At 47.0% G+C, this 14,439-nt stretch overlaps 1 protein-coding gene across 4 annotated transcripts in view; it reads right to left on the reverse strand.

The window, feature by feature from the left end:
* REL (REL proto-oncogene, NF-kB subunit) overlaps window positions 1-14,439 on the reverse strand; it is a 46,319-nt gene that overhangs the window by 11,840 nt on the left and 20,040 nt on the right. For 3 of the 4 annotated variants that reach the window (XM_057405763.1, XM_057405764.1, XM_057405762.1), the window contains 2 exons: window positions 12,627-12,775; window positions 8,144-8,235 (listed from right to left, as the gene is read on the reverse strand). In XM_057405763.1, coding sequence (XP_057261746.1) covers window positions 8,144-8,235; window positions 12,627-12,775 — 241 coding nt within the window. The remainder of the gene's footprint in view (window positions 1-8,143; window positions 8,236-12,626; window positions 12,776-14,439) is intronic. The other variant, XM_057405765.1, reaches the window with a different exon arrangement.

The raw sequence follows: 14,439 nt of genomic DNA on the forward strand, positions 1-14,439 counted from the left end.
GCCTGAAGAGAACAGGCTGGATTCCGCGTTCGCACGAAGCTTTCATCAATTCCAAAACATGGGACAATCATCCAAGCAAAACACACCGTTGTTATTTTTAACAGACATCTAATCCTGATCCCTCTGAAGTCGGTTTGAGAGCAGCCACTCACTTGAACGGCTGCTGCCTTACACCTTCAGGTTATTAAAAGCAAACAAAACCGGGGCAGACAAACACACTGAGTAATGCCTGGAGTATGGCTGGATGGAGGATGCTCGTGGCATTCAGGGCGATTTCACCAACTTCTGCACAGGAGCACAGCAGACAGGGTTAAACCTGACTAACCTGAACTTATTAAAGTGAAGAAACCCTGTCGAGGAGGTTGGGAACAGTAACTACTGGAGGAGGAGAAGAGTCACCACCGCTCCGTCGCCCTGTGCAAGCTCCACTCAACCAGCTCTACTGAAACCAGTGACGTGCCACACGTGAAGCGAGCAGCAGATATGGTAAGAGACGGGCTCAAACACAACGCATGAATAAAAGGAAGAAGTGCCCTGGCTTTGGCAAGGGTTCAGCTTCCTCTTCTGAGTGCTTCTCGCTGTGTGGTACCACACCTTACTGGCTTCATCTGAATCCAACCGAAAGAGCTGGAATCCAGCCAGCAAGCTGGGTCTGCTCCTGGGATGGCCCCATCTAATAAAGAACTAGCCTCAACATGGCAGAAATGCCTTTTCCAGAGGTCTCTATGCAAACAGGAGGATATGAAGGGATGTTTCCAAGCACACCTCTTACAAGGGGATGGAGAGCTTTCAAAAGTAACACCCAGCAACTCAGACACAGAGAAATTAAAGTGATATTTTCAAAGAATTTAAATTCTAATGTAAATATGGGGCATGAGGCCAAAGAACAGCCACAGAAATACCACCAACACAATGGGAACAGAAAACCAGCCCTGCTCACCAAGATTCTGGGAATAGGATTTCAAAAGCAATAGCTGGAGTTACAGTCAAACTTGGGCAGTATTAGCTGGTCTGCACCTCAAAGGGGCTACAACAGCTACTGAATCCTGTCTTTATCAATCTGTGTACAACTGCTGAAAGAAACACTGATTCCCCACCTTAAAGAAATGATCGCCTTTGAAATTATTCCCTAATCCATAGGAATAATTCTCTAATCCATTATCTGTTAACATGGGAAGAGACTGCCACAGTCCCTGTGCGAGCAGGAAAAGAAACCACCCAACCATGTATAATCCTGAACTGCTTCCGACGTGAGCACCTCACACCGGCTTCGGGTTGTCCCCATTGCAGAGATTTCAGTCACTACGGTCCAGAGATGCCCCACGATGATCTTCCCCATCCAGAAAGGCCAACGAGATACCATTCATCTGGTGATGCTACCAGGGGATTAAGTGTTTCCTCATGAGGTGGTGCTACAGGGAAAGTGAAAGTTTATGGTGACCACCAAAGAGAGGTGATGAAGCGTTTGGGGCTTTTTGGCTGATAACACCATACCTGATTAAACAGCAGATCCCTCACCCTCCGCCCAGCTTCTGCAGAATGAGGTCAGAGACCTCTGCAGTGGGTGGTGCTGGAGGCACTGCAGCATCTAAACTTAACCTGCATGGAAACTTCCAGCACAAGCGACGGGCTGTGACACACACACACACACGCAGAGGGCTCGGCTGTGAACTTCATCTGCCCTGCACAGGGACATCTTGTGACCTGCGAGGGGACACACGAACCGTGGCACGTCTCCAGCAAAGAGAATGCCCTCCCACAGACAACAACACTGCTTCACCAAGGAAATTTCTGAGGAGCACAGAGCATTAATAACCACCGTGAGCTGTGCTCTGCCTTGGCTCTTACGCACACGATGGTTTTTAATTTAGGGGTACGCTGGGAGCTGGGTTTCATCTGAGTGATGACACAGACGTGGTTTGCCTCAAGTGTTTTGCTCCTGGAGTACAAAGATACCCCCTCAGCCGTGATACCAACTGATCACAGAATGGTTTAGGGTGGAAGGGACCGCATCCAGCTCCAACCCCCTGCCACGGGCAGGGACCCCTTCCACTAGAGCAGCTTGCTCCAAGCCCCTGTGTCCAACCTGGCCTTGAACACTGCCAGGGATGGGGCAGCCACAGCTTCTCTGGGCACCCTGTGCCATTGTCCCACCACTCTCATACTGAAGAACTTCTTAATGTCTAATCTCAGCCTCCCCTCGGGCAGGTTCAAGCCATTCCCCTTGGCCTGTCCCTACAGGCCCTTGTCCCAAGCCCCTCTCCAGGTTTCCTGCAGCCCCTTTAGGCACTGGAGCTGCTCTCAGGTCTCCCCTTCAGGAGCCTTCTCTTCTCCAGGCTGACCCAGCCCAGTTCTCTCGGCCTGGCTCCAGAGCAGAGCTGCTCCAGCCCTCGCAGCATCCTCACAGTCTCCCATGGACCCACTCCAACAGCTCTAGCTCAGTTGAACTCAATCTATACCAGTGGTTTTGCATAAAAGACCAGCTCTGCCCAGCCTTCCATTTCCAGCACTACTCTGAGCTGGGCACAGCTCTCATGTGGTGAACCCGACCAAGGAACTGGCCTGGCTCTGAACTAACTTGCCAGCAGAAAAGAGGAAAAACCTTGTGTTTTCGGTTGGTCGGTTCCCATGATCGCCAGTCTTGGCCAAAGACAGCAGTGGAAGCAGACAAGAGGCAGTGGAAGGAAGGACTGACAAACTCTTGCACTGGTGGTGCTGATCTGTGCCAGGTTCAACCAGTCCGGTCCCTCTTGGTGCTTGGGAGGTACATTTTGGGTGCAGTTTACTCCCCCCAGCCTACGTCCATCCACACTGCAGCCCAAGTATTCAACTGGTGTCCCCTGCAGATGAACTCCATACAGCAGAAAAAGACCTCACCAGGCAGCTTAATGCTACATGTGCTGCTTCCGAGTGAATTACCATCATGAAAGTACAAAGGAAAGAGCACATGTCCTGGTGTGCTGTTTGTCCATCGCTATCAGAAGCGGAATATGGTGCCCTCTTTGAACCTGGGCTTTAGCAACCGGACACATCCAGCTGCTCAGCCACACAAACAGAGGCACAAACACCATCTACCAGCACTTGCTGAGAGGCAGAAGCTGGGAACAAGGGGAGGGAAGGGCCATGGCAGGGCTCTGTTCCTCCTCCTGATACACCCATGCCGGGTTTATGCCTCTGTGATCCATGAAGAGATAAGTCGCAATTAATCCTGCAGGAAAGAGAAACCTTTGCCTGTACCCATAAACACAACATGTGTCAGCAGCGCTCAGTGGTTTAAACAAAGCAAAAGCCTTGTTATTGGTGCAAATGAGTGAAATCCAGATGTTAACCTGCAGTCAACAAATACCTGAACTGCTGTGGACACATTCCCTTGTTTTATGGAAGGAACGAATGGAAAGTGGAGGGCCCGGCCTCATGTAAAGGCCAAGAACTGGGAATACACATGAACACTTGCAAAGCTCCGTCCTTGCTCTGTCTAGACAATGTTTTTGTGAATCTGGGCTCTTTTCCTGTTTGAGATTCAACCTGAAAAAGGTAAAACTGGGACAGATTTAAGCAGATATATACATCAGCCTCCAGAGATCCGTACCACATCGCTCAGTAGATCCTGTTCATAGTAAGAACACCACAAGCCAGCGTTTTTTGTGTCTCTACTTGGTAATTCTCATTCTTAAACGATTTGAAAAGGGGCTGTCCTTTAGCTTAATGCACACCTTTCACCACAAACAGCAGGAAGCATTTGCACGAGGAACGAGAGGACAAAGGGCTCTTCCAAAGGTAGAGTCACGTTAGGATCAGGACGTTCAGCTTTCCGAGCAGATTTGTTCTGTGCCTCTTCAAAAGCAACTCACTCTTCCCAAGATTTTCAGCTTGGGGATTTAGGTGGGAGGTTACAAATTGGTTTAGTCTAAGGACAGAAGTTTAAGGTTTCTCATAACATCCCTAACACCTGCCTGACAGGAGGATGGAGCCAGGAGGGGCTGGGTTCTGCTCCCAAGGAACAAGGGATGGGACAAGAGGAAACGGCCTCAAGCTGCACCAGGGCAGGTTTAGATGGAGCTGAGGAACAATTCCTTCCCCAGAGGGTGCTCAGGCATTGGAACAGGCTGCCCAGGGCAGGGCTGCAGTCACCGTCCCTGGTGTAGACGAGCCCCTCAGTGCCATGGGTTAGTGGTGGCCTTGGCAGTGCAGGGTAAAGGTTGGACTTGATGAGCTTGAAGGTCTTTCCCATCCCAGCTGATTCCATGATCTGAGCCATTCCCTATAGAACGAGTGGCCCCAGTGAACGTCCCTGATGCGGGCAGCTGCTGTCAGAGCACAGGGGGTGCTTTAGGAGCAAGGGAAGCTGCTGCTGCTGCTGCTGCTGCTGTGGTGAGCGCAGGAAGCGCGCGTGGGGCTGAGCGCGGCGGAGGCGGTGCTGGGGGTGTTGTGGAGATGGTGACGAGCACAAAGCCCCCGTGGGTCAGGCGCCGGCGGGCGGAAAGGGGAAGCGGCGAAGGAAGGGCTGCGGAGGCAGCTGGAAACAGAGCGCGGTGCTCGTCAGCAGCGCCGCAGACACAGGAACGGGCACCGAGCTCCAGGGAAAGCCGACCTCCTACAACGGGTTGGGTTGGAAGGGACCTTAAAGCTCATCCAGTTCCAACCCCTTGCCGTGGGCAGGGTTATTTACCCCCTCCTGATCCAATGCCTGAAATCTGGCAGTTTCTCCAACTCTTGGGAGCCACCCGTTTCCCTAGGAAAAGGTTGGCCCTCTGTCACTGCTAAATACAGTTTGCCCCCGAAATTTAAAGGACAGGTTCAGGGCTTTTCCTCATTGATAATTAACTCGGGTTGTTATTAAGACAATTGTTGTCTCTCTGTCAAGTCACACCCACCCACAAAAGCTCTTAACTGAAAACTGGCTCTTCTAATTGGAGTTGGCTGTACATCAGACAGTGCACGGGGAGACGGGGATAGGGCACAACTCAACAGCTACTAAAAAGAAAACAAACACCGTAGAAAGCAGACGTGGACCAGCTCCACTGGAGGAGTAACTCTGCTCCTTCGATGCTATTTATATCATCGTCATCATGACAAGGAGTCCTAGTTACTGTGCACCATCTCCATGGCGTGCTCAGGAATGAGAAGCAAGCAAGAGGTCTAGAACTGGTTAGCTTATTAAAGGACAAAAATATAGGGATGTATATATGGATGGTAGATGTATGGATACATATGGATGCCCTTTGTGAACACAACAGATCATAAACGCACCCAGTGACAGTGTGGAACAGCAGCTCTTTCTCAAACAAGGCTAACCCCAGAGGGTCAACCTGAGTCCAGGTCATCCCACTTGCATCCTACTGAATGCACACACTCTGTACAGCCTACACTGGACTTAAGGGACAAGAGCTACCAGCTTTTATGGAGAATTCACTGTGGAACAGCCTTACAGGTACGGCTGCAGCACGACTCGGATCAGACAGCTCCAGCAAGGGACACAGCACGGTTTGCAAACACCAACTTCTGATCACCCAGGGGTTCACAAGTAGGCATCAGCTGTGTCAACAGCATAGGCAAGACTGCTGGAGAACATGATCTTAAAGGCCACACATCGTGACCAAGCAACTTCCTACTGTTGCTGATGACGACCCTTACTCAGTACATGTCCATACTGTATACTGGAAGGGTAGGATGGAAGGGATGACACCACCAGAAGATTTGTGTTAAGGCTCACTCTCCCTTTGCACCCCACTTGTCTTTGGCACTTGGGCTTCCCTGGAAGATGAGAGCCCCTTTCACAAGGAACACAACTTTGTGGACCCACACCTTGCTCTTACTTCAACCCTCACTGACAAGTAACACCCATGCTGGCAGGCTGGAGGCATTCTGCATCTGTTAATAGGGTCAACACCGAACCTCTGCCCTGAAAGGAGGCTCAGGACAGGGACTGTTTGCTCTAGAAGGTGGGAAGGAAAAAGCAAAGACAAGCAACACCAAAACACCCCGAAGGTTGCTTTTGAGCTCCATGAAATTCCTTTTATGATGCTTATACAAGAAATGAGTAACAACAACTTGCGAACTGCTTCGAGGATGCACCTAACTCTGACATGTGGCTCCAGATGCCTTTCTGAAGACACACAAATAAAGCACAATGCAGGATGAATACAACACAGCCTGGAGAATGCAATGATACTCTCCTGACCTTAAAAAACAAACTAAAACCGTATGTAAAGCTTTCAATCTTATCAAGCAGTGAACATTAGAGTGACTGCTGCTAATGAAACCCTGCTCTGATCAATTAAGTACACCTATGTTCCTGTCACCAATCCTGTTTTATTAGACCTTGGTCCTTGGCCTTTCTGGGCTCTACTCTGTGTGGGACTGCCCTGGAGGCTGTTCCCAAGCAGCTCTGCTTTGTACTGACACGTTAGCAATGCCGAAAGGCAATTCCATAGGCTGGGGATTGCCAGCGGCCCCTTCCCAGCACAACCCTGCCAAGAGCAGGGAGCTGCCCTGTGTGTCACTCATGAGAGGCTCTCCCTGCTGCCAGGGCAGGGCTGTGGTCTCCTCCACTGCTGGTGGGAAACAGCCCTGGATCTGCCCTGCTGCCTGTAACAGCCCCAGAATGATGAGTGCATTGGGAGCTATGTGCCAACCACTGTGAAAATCCCCTGTCAGATGGCTGTAGTGAAGTGTTTCCTCACTATTACACTCAGCAGTGCTAGGAACAGAGCGAGCTATGTGGTGGCTAAAGTGTCTTTGGTGAAATACAGGTATACAAAAGGATTTTACCACGTTCGTTCACTGCACGACATCAAGAGAAAATGTCAGTGCGTGTTTTATTTATGGAGAAAAAGAAAACCAGGAAGGCTGAAGAGAAGAATTCCCCTTTTCTGTCTGAAATCAAGGTAGAGCTGAGTCAAGGTAACATGATTCAAACACTTCAACTGTTTTAGTTCTGCCGATGACTGAACCCATGTAACAGTGGGTTTTTACAGATGCTGTTTTGTGCATACAATACCAAACAAGGATTATTGTTTAGACGAACCACCAGTACCATCAGCCTGACTCCAAAAGGCTGTTCTACAATGAAGAAAACACCCATAACACTTCTCACTCTGTAATAACTCCACCAGGCTTCTTTTCGACCCAATTCAGGGACATGTGTTCTGAAGCAAGCCAGAAATCCAGCTCCCAACTCTCTAAGAAGGGTTTTGCCTGGATTCAGCAACAGATCTGTGAGTATTAAAAAGCATTTGGAAGATCTTCAAGTTCCTGCACACTTAGACAAATACATGACTGCCTTAGCTAATAGTTTGGGGGTATTTATGCTTTACATCCAATTCCTCCCAGTTGTGCCTGTGTGCTCCCCACCCCACCTCTGCATTGAACTTTGCAATTCTAAGGCTGTGGGATGAATTGGTTCAACAAGTTGATCTGAGGGGAAACCACTCTTTGCGAGCTGGTTTCCACTGGAGCAAGTTGCTGAGTCTGTGTAGCCTCACAGGCTCTGTGCAAGGTGTGAGGAAAGTAGTAGGAGTGTGTGAGCAGGGATGGAGGGAAGAGCAGGGTGACTCGTTGAGAGCAGCCCACAGATCAGCCGTCATATACAGCTACAGTGGGTAGAGCCTTACCGGTGTGGCTCTGTAGCAGCACAATCTGCCTCAGACTTGCTCAAGACCAATACTACCATGGAGCTCCTGAGTGCTCCTACCAGCTCCTTGCTCTGAGGAGCAGCTTTGAGGAGTCTATGAGCTCCTGAAGTGCCTGCCTGAGGGGTCACAAACGTCAGTGTTCAAACAACAGAAGAGATGGGATGGTGGCAGGCTAGATTTAGACTGGTTTAAGTTGCTGCACAAGCGATGCTAATTCAGTCTTTTCATTCTCACAGCTGCCTAAACTGGGGAAATCTGATTCCTGAGACACTTGTAGAAGTTTCCAGGGAAGGTTTCTGCTGCTATCCCATTGCTGCTGGGGATAAAGAGAAGAGCAAGCATCCAAAGAGATTCACCATGTTATGACAATGCGGGAAGTCTGGGAGGGACACAGGAAGGGAAGACTGTTTTCTCCCCATTCTGGAAAAGATAAAGCTGCACCACAAAAGCAAAGGCAGGACAAGCAGAACCCCACCAGCCTCACAGTGACCCAGCTGATTTCCACTCACCATTGAAAGGGTTGATCTTCTTGGAGATCCGTAGAGAGATTGATTCCTTCAGGTCTTTCTTCTTCACACACTGAATGCCCAGATTCTGAAAACTGAAGCACATGCGGCAGCATTTCAGCAACTAATGAAACCTTCACAGAGTTAATGATAGTTAATACAAGAGTTATTTCTAACATCAAACTATTCCACAATGAAGATTACCACTGTGCGGTCTCACAGTGTGAGAAGCGGGGAAAAAAGCTTATTGTGAGAAGGGTGTAAGATCTGGATGCTGCTTTTTCCAAAGTAAGAGCAGGAATAGCAGTGAAAAATACTAAATTACAATTCTAAATACATATTCTTTATTAAATCTATACAAAAATACCTAAATATATATTCTTAAGACTGTATATTACTGTATCAAAAGTGATACCCTGCAGTAAACCTACAGAGATTACACAGTTAAATACGGGATCTCACGTAATTTATAGCGGCAATTACTTTTGTTATCAATAAACGCACTGATTTGCATTAGTTCAGGATTTTCTCTCTCCTGCTTTTGTACCAGGGAATGTAAATTTCAAACGCTGTTTTAAAGGGTTTTTTTTGAAACAAGTCAAAACAGGTCTCTAAACCTGGCATAGTTATGGAAAAGTTCTGAGGAGCTGCAGCTCTTCCTGATTTGCATATGAGCGCAGGTCACCCCGATGCAGGAGGTGGGGGGAGTCCCAGACGAGCTCTTGTTCCCACATGGAAAAACCATGACATCATCAAAGCTGAGTGGATGTAAAGCAGGAAGTAAGAAAAAATGAAAAGAAAGCTCTGTGTTGCATGGGGTTACAATGAGCGCAGAGGACGGGTCGTGCCAGCAGGCAGCCTTACCCAAGCACCAGCTATTTCCCTTCCTTTGAAACTCCACAAGAGCTCTTTGCTAAGCCTAAATGCCTAAAAAAACCACTTTAATGCACCTAAAGGCACTCCTTAATGCACCTAAAGATACTTCTTTATGCACCTAAACATACTGCTTGCCCCTGCCAACACTCTCAAGCATAGTTTTACACTTCTCTGCTCTGAACAAGACTATCCTAGCATGATGTTAAGATTAATTCCCTTAAACTCCCTTCCCTGTGCCAAGTCCACTCTGTCCAGAGGCTCCCAAATCCTCTGCATTCAAGCTCCACTTCCAGAACCTTCATTCGCTAGTGGAATGCGTAAGCTTCCCTTTGAAACCCAACAGGATAACCCAGAGGAGAATAAAACGCAGAAGCATCTCACACCTTACTATAGCACTTTGGTTTTATATTGTGGCTACTGACATGCAAGTTCTGTACTGTACCTTGAGGAACAATTCAATTTCTGTCTCCTCTTGTGGGCAGTAGTATTTTAGGGCTTGGTCACAGCATGTATTACTTTTTCTCATGCTTGGTCACAGCACATATTACTTTTTCTCCCCCAGAATACCCACTGTATTCCATAGATTCAGCCTGAAGCACACATCAAAGCTATGAACAGGCTTAGTTCCATATCACATCCTCAGTCCCAGCCATCCACCATAAATTACAGATACCAAGCAAGCACATGCACAGAACTGACCTTGAACAAAAGCCCTACCCAGCTCCACCAGACCTAAGAGCCATCACCCTGCATCATTTAACCACTGAACAAAGCCCCTCCTGAACAGCAACCAGACCCCATCATTCTCAGGTTATAAATGATTCCTCCACCACGTGCTGTTACAGCGAAAGTGTCTATTGAGCCATCAGTACAGAGGGCTTGATCAGAGAAGGAGCTGTCAAGAAGCTCAGCACGGCTGTGGGGTTTCACATAGCCCTGGCTGACAGGAAGCAAGCGAGATAACGAGAAGAGAGAGGGAGAAGTAGGAAGAGAGAAGAAACATGACAAACACTTAAGAGAAACCTATGATATCATCCATGCAGAGGGACAGCAACCTAGGAAGTAAGAATGTGAGTATACAGGCAGTCACACATGCTCCAACAGCCATGATTTTGTCTTGATGTTTTGGCCGGGGAGGGCTCTGATCGAAGTCAGGCAGCAGTACAAAGATCATCACGCCACAGGCAGAACAAAACACTTTGATCAACCAGAACTACAGGGGAACTTTGAGCAAGCAGGAAGCAGAGTCATTTACTCAGAGCAGCCCCAAATCTGGGATTAATAATTCCTCTTCTGCACAAAACAACCTCCAAAAACCAAGTAATAAATGGGAGTTTTGCTCCATTTGGGATGCTCAGCAAGAGTAAACAGCCAGAATCACTACCAAGAGACGACACCTCCTGCTCACTAGTATTGTATGAGGCTTTTCTCCAACGTGGACTCGAAGAGAAGAATGTGAAGACTGAGTCACCAGCCACAAAAAGGAAAATGACTTTAAACATCCAGATCCAATTATGGATCACACTGGTCTTTCATCTCAAAGCAACCAATGATTTGTTAAAAATGAGTGTACCGATGCTGGAAACATTTCAAAGAGAATGTTTCGAGCCTCCTCCCATCAATGTCAAGTTCAATGGAAGCTTACAGCTTCACATAATCAATAAGGGGAATGTAGACCACTTACTGTTTTGCAGAAAACCAAGAGGTTTATAACCTAAGGGTATTGAGAAGAATTCATGGATACAGCAAACAATCACAAGGGTCTTAAATGATGAGCCACAGCATTATGTCAAAGAACATGATCTGATGTACCACGAAATGAAATCAGTATTTGCAGGTAAGTCTTTGCAGAGCATCCCTGCGCTTTTTGGCATTGCAGCCTCTCTACAGGCTTGCCTCATCCTTCTACATTCAGCCTTGTGCAACAGAACGTCAAGAGGAAAAACAATCAGTGTCTTCCTGTATCCGGTGAACGTAACGTAACCAGAAAAGGCGTTGAGCAATCAGGCTTGTCTGCTTCAGATTAGAAGGCCCAGAGCTGAGAGCAGGAAATAGGATGGGCCAGGACACAGACAACCTTTGACCTTGAGTGAGGAAGCTTGATTTGAGAGAAGAGAAAGGAGAAGCTGGTGAATGGATGGTCAGAGGAAGGCACAAGGTCCATTAACAGCTTGAGATACTCACAACTGCCTTTTAGACAAGGTGAAGGGAAGCTCTATTTGCGGGGAAGCCAATGAGGATGAGGTTGCAACAATCAAGGTGGAAGGTTTAAGTGTCTAAAGGGACAGCCCTGCCTTTCTAGAGAGGTGTAACAGTAAGGGAAAAGTAACAGGAATTAGATTTACTAATCCTTTTCTACCATTTGCCAAGCAGGATAACACTGTGAACCGAGCTAAAAACAATAAAGTAATAAAACTGTTAGCATCTGTAACAGCAAGAGATAGTACAGTCAACGTGCTACACGTCACCTGAACACACGACAGCACATCCATGATCACTTGAGCCCGGGCTGTACGTTGAAGAAGCATCTCCATTGCTACAACTATTTATTTCACCATCAGGCAATCATCATCTTCAAACAGAGTGTGTCTTCAGTCCTTTAATAAGTGTTCTACTGACTAAACCCACATAAATGCGGAGTAATTTCACTAACATCAACAGAATCACATCAGCATGAGAGCAGGGCGTAAGAGCTACTTACACACTGAAATATTTACCTCGTTTTCTTTCCAGCTCAGTTACCTTTCCCCCAGAGCAATAGCCTACTTCCAGGTTTACTGCATCACAAACTGGGAACCACAAACAGGTTGTCAAGTCTCAGTTCCCCTCTCCGGCAAAAATCACTCGATATTTGTTGCAGTTTCCTCTGCTTTCACTATATTACAAGAGACTTGGAATACTGATGGGAAATGCCATTCAAATACAACTGGATTTTAGATGTTCTTAATACCCCTCTGAATAGCCCTGAGAAACACATCTCATACACAGCCTGAATCCTACTTACTTCCTTCTCTTCCCTGCTTGCCCTCCAGAGCCCAGCCTGAGCACAATCTGTATTTTTACTCCAACAAAACCCCAAACCCAACCAGCAACAACAGTGAGAGCACTAACACGTTCCCAGATGTGTCACAACCATTATCTTCTAAATGACATGATAATCAGGCAGCACAAACTTTCTCCATCAGTTTCCAGAGTCCAAGTGTAATTCCCAGGGAAGACGCGAACTTCCCTAATCACCGTGAAGTACTAATTCTAATGCTGCCATTACCTATTCTATTACTCATCATTTTCACATGTAGGAAAGAATCAGGCTCAAGAGTAGTAAGTGTTACTGAAGAAGAATACAAAAGCAAGTAAGTGGGAGAAAGGGAAAGGAGACAGGCATTGGCAGAATGGACAAAGGAAAGGGTGAGAGGAAAAGAATAGGACCAAAGAGGAGAGAAGAACTGAAAAGGAATTAAATACTTCAAAGAGGGGCTGCCCTCTCTCCAAGATGAGTAATAAACTTCAGCAGAAACAGCATTCCAATAGCTCTTCTACTCACTAGTCAGAGGTTTAAAACATAAGATTAGCACAGGTAATCAAACTCCCAAGTAACATCACTACTCACGACAGGACTCGCCGCTCTGGTCCAAACTCTGCTTCATAGTAGCCATCTCTGCAGTCTTTCCCAACCAGGTCATGAGGATGTGGCTTGTAGGGTTCATTCTTCGTTACCAATGTAGTTCTTATTTTGACTTTTCCAAAGTAGTTCAGAATCTGCAAGAAAATTGAGACATTTTCTAGATTATAGACATCAGGACTAGTAAAGTCCTGACATACAGGGACATATTTCATTATCATACCTAGCCTTGCAACGAAAGACACAAAATTCAACATAGGCAACCACATACAAATGCTTTTTAAAGGATGAGGCATGAAGCAACCTGGTTTAGTGGAAGGTGTCCCTGCCTGTGGCAGGGTGTTGAACTGGATGGATGAGCTTTAAGAGCCCTTCCATCCAAACCATTCTATGATTCTACGGCAGGTCTAGCTCCAGAGACCTTACAAAAACACTCCTAAAGCCTCAGGGATATGGATATTACTTGTGCATGGAACGCTAAAGAGTGAAAGAGGATCTTAACAGATATAGCATGACATCACACCCTATGAAGGTTGGGGTTTTAATCAGTTCTCAGTTGGATATTCAACCCTCTATTCAAGAAGGAGGGCATGGAATTCTCAAGCTCCTACTACAGGTTTCACAGCAGTCATCAACCTAATTCAATGCATGTTTCTCAGGTGCATAAAGGTCTTCCCTCACGCTGACAGCTACCAGTGAAGTCACCAAGGGTTGTGTGGGTAAGTGAAGAAACAAGAAAAGAAAAGCAGTTTGGCCTAACGTGTTTGAAGCTTAACAACTGAAAACACATGCAAGACTTGCTCTGGCACACGTTTGTGCAGAGGTGAGCTCTCCTCCTCCACTTCCCCTGCCCTGTAACTGTTTCTCTCCTCGTTGAGCCCTTTCTTCCCTCCTCCAAGGATACATCATACATCCTTTCCAGCCAACGTCTCAAACCTTTCACTTGACCTGTGCTCTTCTAGCTTCCATCATGTTAGCTTCTTCAGTCTCCAATTTGGCTCCTTTCTTGGCCTTCACACAAGCCATCATTACTCTTCATCTTTAAAATCAAACTTCCATCACTCCTTCACCTTCCTCAACTATTACATCATTTCTTTCTCATTTCACACCCAGTCCCTTGAATCTGAAGCCTGATCTGACCACTTCTGATTCCCCAGTTCCTCCCTGATGATGTTCATCATAACCACACCACGAAATTTAATCTCTTCCTGGCCTCTCTGTTCTCATCCTCATTGATGTTTCCATCTCTAGAGGGGACTCCCCTACCAACTTATCAGCACTAAAGCCTCCTACGGGCTTCAGGGAGGCAGGAATTCACCTAGAAATCACCTGCTATTGGTAACAATCAGCTTTGTCATCAACAGTCACCTCTGCCAGGACTGCATGGCCACCTACCCCTGTCCCATCTTCCCTTTGGGATCAGGCTGACCTTCATGTACAGCCCAGTCCAGGCTAAGAGGAATTAAGGGCTTATCTTGCCCATTCAACTTGTGCTCTGACACAGCCTTAGGCTGAGAGTCTTTGAAAGCATCTACTCTTGCCAGCAGACTGTGCAGTTCAAGTGGTAGAGTGCTGAAAAAAAGAGAGTCTGGCAAGATCTCCATTTCCTGCATTCCATAACCAAATCTGGCACTGTGGTAGTCAAGGGGAGGACCTTCTTGTTTGCTTCCTTCCCTTCATAATTCTGGCTTCAGGCCTGGATCAGCTTCCACAGTTACTTTATGCAGCAGAAGCTCAACACAACTGCCAATATGATCTTTCCCAAACTCTCCCTCTTCTTAAATATCTTCCATGACTCAGC

Source organism: Pezoporus wallicus, unplaced genomic scaffold (genome assembly GCF_028554395.1).
Source record: "Pezoporus wallicus isolate ANWC-B61680 ecotype Strahan unplaced genomic scaffold, APGP_CSIRO_Pwel_v1 contig_6714, whole genome shotgun sequence".
In the NCBI taxonomy this organism is placed as follows: domain Eukaryota; kingdom Metazoa; phylum Chordata; class Aves; order Psittaciformes; family Psittacidae; genus Pezoporus; species Pezoporus wallicus.